The sequence below is a fragment of the Rana temporaria genome, chromosome 3, assembly GCF_905171775.1.
Source record: "Rana temporaria chromosome 3, aRanTem1.1, whole genome shotgun sequence".
NCBI lineage: Eukaryota > Metazoa > Chordata > Amphibia > Anura > Ranidae > Rana > Rana temporaria.
In genome coordinates, this window is record NC_053491.1 from 442,962,998 (window position 1) to 442,972,162 (window position 9,165).

General features: G+C 52.9%; 1 protein-coding gene across 1 annotated transcript in view; it reads right to left on the minus strand.

Moving 5' to 3' along the window:
- The window catches only part of FARSA (phenylalanyl-tRNA synthetase subunit alpha), a 46,897-nt gene extending 43,256 nt beyond the window's left edge, over positions 1-3,641 (minus strand). The window contains exons 1-2 of the mRNA XM_040346489.1: positions 3,401-3,641; positions 1,180-1,317 (exon numbers count right to left, since the gene is read on the minus strand). Coding sequence (XP_040202423.1) covers positions 1,180-1,317; positions 3,401-3,577 — 315 coding nt within the window. The 5' untranslated portion in view covers positions 3,578-3,641. The remainder of the gene's footprint in view (positions 1-1,179; positions 1,318-3,400) is intronic.
- Positions 3,642-9,165: the final 5,524 nt, after the last annotated feature.

Here is a 9,165-nt window from a genome sequence, read left to right on the forward strand (position 1 = left end):
TTTCTCCCACCTTTCTCTGTGTGTTTTTATGAAAATGCTCAATGTGTACCAGCTACCAAAGTTTTGTAAAATGATGTACCGGGCGATGTTCGCCTAGGATGTGTGTTTGTTGTATTGTCTGTTTTGTATGTACAAAAATTTCAAAATAAAAATTTACCTTTAAAAAAAAAAAAAAAAAAAATTGTCGCTCTATTTTTGTTTATAGCGCAAAAAATAAAAACCGCAGAGGTGATCAAATACCACCAAAAGAAAGCTATTTGTGGGGGGGGAAAAAAGGACGCCAATTTTGTTTGGGAGCCACGTCGCACGACCGCGCAATTGTCAGATAAAGCAACGCAGTGCCGAATCGCAAAAAGTGACCCGGTCGTTGACCAGCAAAATGGTCCAGGGCTGAAGTGGTTAAAGGCTATAAGCCGATCAGGTGCACCAGGTATATGTATGTATATTGTAAGCACGTATGTTGTATTTATTTAGTAGTTAGACTTTTTGGTACCTGGATGGTAACGTATATTTATATTTCTGGTTTTGATTCAATATATATTAAGACTTAGGAATGTGTGGAATTTTTGATAAGTTGTTAGAAATAAAGAAATGGTTAACTTAAAAAAAAAAAACAACACACAGTGTTCCCATTAGAGTACACCTTTACATTAGGTGTGCCTGTCAGAGTTCCCCTGTTTTTAACGCATACTGTTAGACAGGTTAATTGGTTTTTCTGCAGGCTGGTCGGTAAGGTGGCTTGGTTTTTCCCTGGGCATTCCCCAGGTTTTGTTACCCGTCAGAGTTCCCCCTTACACCGGGTGCCAAGGTCAGAGTGCCCCTTTACATGTGATCCATCATAGTGCACCTAAAGTCTGGTAGAGCCCTTCAAACAGTGTACTTGTACCTGATGCATAGGTCCTTGTAGTGAGGCAGGAGCTGGAGAAGCAGCGAACTGCAGGGGACGGGAGCTGGGCAAAGAAGCTTGCTGCAGGGGACGGGACACCAGTGACATCATTGGTTGCTAGGACGCCATTAGTCCTAGCAACCAATTACTGGTGAGTAGCAGGGATTCAGCACTGCAAACCTGAGGGCTGATGGTTCAGACAAGAGCTTCGCTCGTTCCGGGGTCATGATCACTGGTTTAATTCAAGCATAACTTCAGCGTCTTTCCTTATCCTGCATGCTCTACACACTCACCATGAGCTCGCTCTGGGCCAAGCCCCCCTTGGGTATGCTGTAATACACCCGGGCCTCTTGGCTGCCCTCCTGAGCAATCTCTTGCCCCTCCGAGCTCAGCTCCCATTTCTTGCTGGATCGTTGCTCTGCCTCGATAATCTGGGGAAACAAAGTATAAATAATCAGACTAAATGTCAGTTCAAAAATCAGAGTGTTATTAGAGGCCCTTCCAGGCCTCCGCCTCCTCGGGACGCGCAACCCCTTCCAGTCCTCCACCTCCTCCCGCCGCGCAACCCCTTCCAGCCCTCCGCCTCCTCGTGACGCGCAACCCCTTCCAGCCCTCCGCCTCCTCGTGCAACCCCTTCCAGTCCTCCTCGTGCCGCGCAACCCCTTCCAGCCCTCCGCCTCCTCGTGCAACCCCTTCCAGTCCTCCTCGTGCCGCGCAACCCCTTCCAGCCCTCCGCCTCCTCGTGCCGCGCAACCCCTTCCAGTCCTCCTCCTCCTCGTGCCGCGCAACCCCTTCCAGTCCTCCTCGTGCCGCGCAACCCCTTCCAGTCCTCCTCGGGCCGCGCAACCCCTTCCAGCCCTCCGCCTCCTCGGGCCGCGCAACCCCTTCCAGCCCTCCGCCTCCTCGGGCCGCGCAACCCCTTCCAGCCCTCCGCCTCCTCGGGCCGCGCAACCCCTTCCAGTCCTCCTCGTGCCGCGCAAACCCCTTCCAGCCCTCCGCCTCCTCGTGCAACCCCTTCCAGTCCTCCTCGTGCCGCGCAAACCCCTTCCAGCCCTCCGCCTCCTCGTGCAACCCCTTCCAGTCCTCCTCGTGCCGCGCAACCCCTTCCAGCCCTCCGCCTCCTTGTGCCGCGCAACCCCTTCCAGTCCTCCTCTTCCTCCTCGTGCCGCGCAACACCTTCCAGTCCTCCTCGTGCCGCGCAACCCCTTCCAGTCCTCCTCGGGCCGCGCAACCCCTTCCAGTCCTCCTCGGGCCGCGCAACCCCTTCCAGCCCTCCTCGGGCCGCGCAACCCCTTCCAGCCCTCCGCCTCCTCGGGCCGCGCAACCCCTTCCAGCCCTCCGCCTCCTCGGGCCGCGCAACCCCTTCCAGCCCTCCGCCTCCTCGGGCCGCGCAACCCCTTCCAGCCCTCCGCCTCCTCGGGCCGCGCAACCCCTTCCAGCCCTCCTCCTCCTCGGGCCGCGCAACCCCTTCCAGCCCTCCGCCTCCTCGTGCCGCGCAACCCCTTCCAGCCCTCCTCCTCCTCGGGCCGCGCAACCCCTTCCAGCCCTCCGCCTCCTCGGGCCGCGCAACCCCTTCCAGCCCTCCGCCTCCTCGGGCCGCGCAACCCCTTCCAGCCCTCCTCCTCCTCGGGCCGCGCAACCCCTTCCAGCCCTCCACCTCCTCGTGCCGCGCAACCCCTTCCAGCCCTCCGCCTCCTCGTGCCGCGCAACCCCTTCCAGCCCTACGCCTCCTCGTGCCGCGCAACCCCTTCCAGTTCTCCGCCTGAAACCCCTTCCAGCCCTACACCTCCTCGTGCCGCGCAACCCCTTCCAGCCCTACGCCTCCTCGTGCCGCGCAACCCCTTCCAGTTCTCCGCCTGAAACCCCTTCCAGCCCTACGCCTCCTCGTGCCGTGCAACCCCTTTCAGCCCTACGCCTCCTCGTGCCGCGCAACCCCTTCCAGGCCTCCGCGTGCAACCCCTTCCAGTCCTCCGCCTCCTCGTGCCGCGCAACCCCTTCCAGTCCTCTTTTACTGGGCTTTTTTATTGAAAATAAAGAAATAAACTACAGAGCCAGAACCATTCTAACCGCGTACAGTTGTATGGGACTTACACCCAGGACCCCAGTGCTACAAGGCCAGCGCCCTTCCTACGGGCCCCCGGGGCTACAAGGCCAGCGCCCTTCCTACGGGCCCATCTGTGCCCCCCGGCGCTACAAGGCGAGGGGCCCATCTGTGCCCCCCTGGCGCTACAAGGCGAGGGGCCCATCTGTGCCCCCCTGGTGCTACAAGGCGAGGGGCCCATCTGTGCCCCCCTGGCGCTACAAGGCGAGGGGCCCATCTGTGCACCCAGGTGTGGCGAGGGCCCATATACGTGCCCCGGTGCTAAAAGGCCAGCACCCTTCCCATGGTCCCTGGTGGCTCCTAGAGTGCCCCAGATAACCTGGTCATACTGTATTCTGCAGCCCCAAAACAGCTGTGCAGTCACGTGATCCCAGGATGCTATTACATCATCCTCCACAGACAGGTCCTCTTACCTCCCCTAGGGACTGCAGGCTCTTCACAGCCCCCACCACCTGCTGGTGATCCACCCCCAACGTCTGAGCCAGCTCCAGGCTGTCCAGTCCTCCGCTTTCCCCATCCCGCAGCCTCTGCAGAAGCGATTCTGTCACTCTGTTATCCGCCATGCTGCCACCGGCTTCTTCACTGCGCATGCGCCGGAGAAAACTTCCGCAGTGCTTCTCGGTGAGGAAGCCATCTTACTCCTCTCGTTCGACCCTCGGCTTGTGAGGGAACTCTGAAGCCGAGGCTGCCATCTTGCTCCTCACCGGAAACACATGTCAGATGTAAGCATAGAATGTGGAAAGAGAGCGCCACCTGGTGGCCCCTGTTATTGTTGCAGCTGACTCAACTGGCGTGATTGGGAAGGGCAGCAAAGAATGGGAACTTTTCTGCTGTCTGAAAACTTTTTATAAGCAGAAATGTTAGAAGCCATACAGTTTGCATCAGTTTGCATTGGTTAACTAGACAATAATTCTCTGACTAATATGCATGAATTTACGTAATTGTTACCTTGTTTTTACAGCGACACCGCCTTTACAATATAAGGGAGATTAGGCTTTCTGGATATTTACTTTCCCAGCAGATAGACGAGAACAAACTTAGTTTCTTGCACAGATATATATATAGGTGCCATTACTATTCAATATTTCAATATGTAGTTCCTTCCAGCGGCCGCTATGTCGACCAAGCGGTCATGCTCTGTCATTCCGTTTCAAGTATTGTCTTTAAAGCAGAGCTCCAGCCCCCCCACCAAAAAATGAAAAGTCAAAAGCTACAAATACTGTAGCTGCTGACTTTTACTATTAGACAGAGCTTTTTTTCTCAGAAAATAGGTGCAGGAACTCAATCACGACCCCGTTTAGATTTCACAAACAGTAGAAGCATACCTCCCAACCGTCCCGGATTCTGCGTGAATTTCCCGCGATTTGAAGTGTGTCCCGCGATCATAGCTAAATTCCCGCAGCCCAGTGCCAGAACAAGTGAGTGACATCTTGTCACCAGATACCCTAAGTTCTCCCGCGAGGTGCGGCAGTGTTCCGTATTTGGGCTGCGGTTCCCTGACACATACCAGAGTTGCAGCCACCCTAACTGATCACTGGTTGCTATGACCGCCCCGCTTGGCGTCTAACAACCAGTGACGTCACACACTCACACACAGAAACTTCCAGAGCAAGGTTGTGTCAGTGTTACCCTGGCTCTACCCACTTTTTTCACTTCTCCGGCTACCGCGGTCCATGACTCGACGGCCTAATGCAGCTACAGGCAAGGTCTCTGGCTTTGAAGAGGAATGATCGTGGAGCCATGGTGATGATGGCAGCAACATCCATCTGCACTCTGGCCACCTCTGAGGTGGAGGACAGGCGGAGATGGTACACTGCAGCATGGACAGGACAGCACCGGCAGCACAGCAGCAGGTCAGTGTCACACCTCCCCCGTCAACAACGTTAATGCGGAGGAGAAGCCGGAGCAGTGTGTAGACGATAACTTCAATGCCCCCCCCCCCCCCCCCCGCTCAACAACTTTGTTTCAGCTTATCCCCCCCCCCCTCAACAACTGTCCCGCAGTGGACTTTTAAAATGTTGGGAGTTATGTAGAAGGGTCTTAAAGGGGCATTAAAGCGGGGGTTCACCCTATAAAACATTTCTAACACTACATCCAGCCCAGTTCTGCAAATAAAATTACACTGACCTTTTTTTTTTTCGCCGTAGATAGCGTTTATCGTTACAATTCACCGCGGCTTCCGGGTAGGGAATCCCGCGGGAGTGGGCGTTCCTATTGACATGCCAATTGATTGACATGCTAAACGACGGCGCACACAGCGAGTCACGACTTCCCGAAAGAAGCTCGGCTCTATTTGGCGCCTGCGCACCTTTAAATACCAGGATTGCATTACATACAGAGTGCAGAGTTCGGGGTTACACACAGAGTACAGAGTGCAGAGCTGTTACTTGTAAACACAGAAACCAGACTTCTTTGTTTACAAGTGATTGTGGTGAGCAGGCAACAAAGGGTCTGAGCCAAAGGTGGTGGAACTGAGTTCCCCCAAGTTCCCCCTGAAAAAAAGCCCTGCTATTAGAGCACTTAACTGTCCATCGATCCCATGATGTCCTCATCCAAGCTGATCCTTGAATCAGCTCTCAGGTGCTGGCGCCGCCATCTTGGGTAAGGGGAACCGGCAGTAAAGCCTTGCGGCTTCACAGCTGGTTTCCTACTGCACATGTGCGAATCACAACAGGTACCCACCCCCCCGAAAGATGCCAAATTTAGCACCGGAGGGGAGAGGCAGACAAGCGGAGCTTTCCCTTTTGGGTGAAGCTCCACTTTAAGTGCTAGTTCACACCAGACGCAGTTCCGTTTGCTTTTTTTCTGCACTAAAAATGCATGCACAGTGTTTTCCATGTATTCCAATGGCTCTAGTTCACACCATGCAGTCAGTTTCTGGTGCAGAAAAAATGGAGCTGCATCTGGTGTGTACTGGCTCTTAGGCTGCATTCACCCCTGAGCGTTTTGTCGCCTGAAGCGCGACGCTCAAATACGCTAGAGGGGAAAAAATACATTATACCCTATGGTATAACATGTTATACTTACCTACTCCATGTAGTGGTTTTGCACAGGGCAGGCCCGATCCTTCTCTTCTCAGGTCCCTCGCCCACGCTCCTGGCCCCTTCCTTCTGTCATGTGCCCCAACAAGCAGCTTGCCATGGGGGCACCCAAGCTGAGCCTCCCTGTATCCACTCAGACACGGAGCCACGGTTCGGCCCCGCCCCCTCTCTCCTCTCATTGGCTAACTGACTTTGATTGACAGCAGCAGGCGCCAAAAGGCATCCATGCTGTGTCTCAGTAAATCAGGAGAAGCTGAGAAACACTCATGGACATTGCTGGATCGAGATGGGGCTCAGGTAAGTATTAGGGGGGCTGTTGCACACAGAAGGCTATTTATCTTAATGCATAGAATGCATTAAGATAAAAAAAAAAAAACCTTCTGCCTTTACAATAATTTTAAGTAACCATTTTTTTTTCATCTCTAGTAGATCAGAGCTGTCTGTTTGGTGTAAAACAGGCATTTTGTGAAGCTGTAGAGTCAGGATGGGCAAGGTGGGTGTTGTACCCCCAATACACCAAGGTGCAATCAGTGTTAGCAACAGAAAGTCAACTACACTTTTGCCGCGTACACGCGATCGGTTCGTCTGATGAGAACGGTCTGATGGACTGTTTTCATCAGACGAACCGATCATGTGTGGACCCCATCGTTTTTTTATCCATCGGTTAAAAAACTAGGAACTTGTTTTAAAATCATCCGATGGTTAAAAAAACGATAGAAAAAAAACGATCGTCTGTGGGCACGTCCATCGGTTAAAAATCCACGCATGCTCAGAATCAAGTCGACGCATGATGGTGTGTAGGCAAGACTGATGAAAGTCAGCTTCATCGGATATCTGATGAAAAAATCCATCAGACCGTTTTCATCGGATGAACCGATCGTGTGTACAGGGCATAAGAGTGAATTCACACGATTTGCAGTGACAGACGTTTTCTTGCATGGTAAAATGTTTATTACCGCAGGGACACACAGGAAACAATTGTAGTGTGCTGCCATACAATGCAGACATGCTGCATGTTATCGCAGCACATCATGTCGAATCGCACAGCAATGTACAGCAACGCAGGGCATCGCACTGCTGTACATTGGCGTGAAGTGTATGTCTTTTACACTTCAAATAAAGTTAATAAAAAAAAAAACACTGCTGGCAACAGAGAGCTGCCGAAGCGGTGAATCGCTGCATCAGATTTCCGTTGCTGTCTGAATGCAGCCTTAGGGCTAGTTTGCATTTGCTTCAGAACAAGGCTTCGGTCAGGCTTTGTTAAAGCTCTCTGAATGCCAGTCAAAGCCCCTGTAACAAAATAAAACGGTTAGCTTACAGTCCTGTTTACACCTTGCGTTTTCTTCACTTTGCTTCGGCTTCACTGCAACAATTATATCTCATGTCCCTTTAGTGGTGCTTCAAATTGTCTTCAAACCCTCCATAGAAGTCTATGGCAAAGCTTGCTTGAAGCACCTGCGGCTTTTGATTCAGCTTTAGCTTCGCTTTGTTTTGGATAAATTGCAGGTATGAGATATCCACACACACATGGCATCTGTTAAGCTTCAAAAGAGCATCAGGGAAGCATCACCAATGCTTCTCCAAAGCACCACCGAAGCATCAAAAACACATCATAAAAACATGTTGAAGCGGTAGGCGCTTTAAATGAGTGTTGAATAAGGATGAGCTCAGGCGTGTTCGCAACTAGCACGTGCAGAGCCCGCCAGGAAGTCGGCATTGCGAAGGCTGCAGAGATCGAGAAATGTCTCACTGCCTGTGATTATCGCTGTGCAGTGCCGACTTCCTGGCGGGCCCTGCACGTGTGATTGCGAACACGCCTGAGCTCATCCTTGGTGTTGAAGCCAAAGCAAGTGTAAATTAGCTCTTATGCCGCGTACACACGGTAAGAACTTTCGACAAGAAATGTTCGATGTGAGCTTGTCAGAAAATCCCACCGTGTGTAGGCTCCATCGGACATTTGTTGTCGGAATTTCCGACAACAAATGTTTGAGAGCTGGTTCTCAATTTTTCCGCCTGTAGCCAATTCCGACGCACAAAAATCCTACGCATGCTCGGAATCAATTCGACGCATGCTCGAAATCATTGAACTTAATTTTTCTCGGCTCGTTGTAGTGTTGTACGTCACCGCCTTCTTGACGTTCGGAATTTCCGACAACATTTGTGTGACCGTGTGTTAGGGGTGCAACGGATCACAGTTGATCCGTGATCCGAACGGGTCACCCCCTTCGGATCGGAACACACTGTGATCCGCGGATTGCCACGGCTCCGGAGCTAGGCCGAAGCCGCGGCCTTTCCTAATGTTACGGCGGCGGCTCCGGAGCTAGGCCGAAGCCGCAGCCTTTCCTAATGTTATGGCCACGGCTTCGGCCTAGCTCCGGAGCCGAGGCCATCTTGGTACACCCGGCGGCGGCCCTCCTCTGTTCACACCCACAGTGGAGGAGCCTGCACTCGTGGCACACACCGCTCGGGGAGTGTCTGTCGGTACTATCTGGGGGGTCACTGTACTGAGAAAATGGGGGTCATTGTACTGAGAGAAGGGGGGTCACTGTACTGAGAGAAGGGGGGTCACTGTACTGAGAGCAGGGGGGTCACTGTACTGAGAGCAGGGGGGTTACTGTACTGAGAGAAGGGGGGTCACTGTACTGAGAGCAGGGGGGTCACTGTACTGAGAGAAGGGGGGTCACTGTACTGAGAGAAGGGGGGTCACTGTACTGAGAGAAGGGGGGTCACTGTACTGAGAGGAGGGGGGGGTCACTGTACTGAGAGAAGGGGGGTCACTAGACTGAGAGAAGGGGGGTCACTGTACTGAGAGGAGGGGGGGGGGGTCACTGTACTGAGAGGAGGGGGGGGGGTGTCTGCACCGAGGGGGTACTATAGTTGGTGGGGGGGGGGACATGTGGATATTACAGTGGGGGGAGATTTTTTTTTTTTTTTGCCGATCCGAAAAATGATCCGATCTGTGACTCCTGATCCGAGGAACGATCCGAACCGTGAGTTTTTAGATCCGTTGCACCCCTACCGTGTGTATACAAGACAAGATTGAGCGAGCAATCCGTTGGAAAAAAAATCCACGGTTTTGATGTCAGAATGTCCGATCGTGTGTATGCGGCATTAGTTTGCGCATAGCATATGGGTGT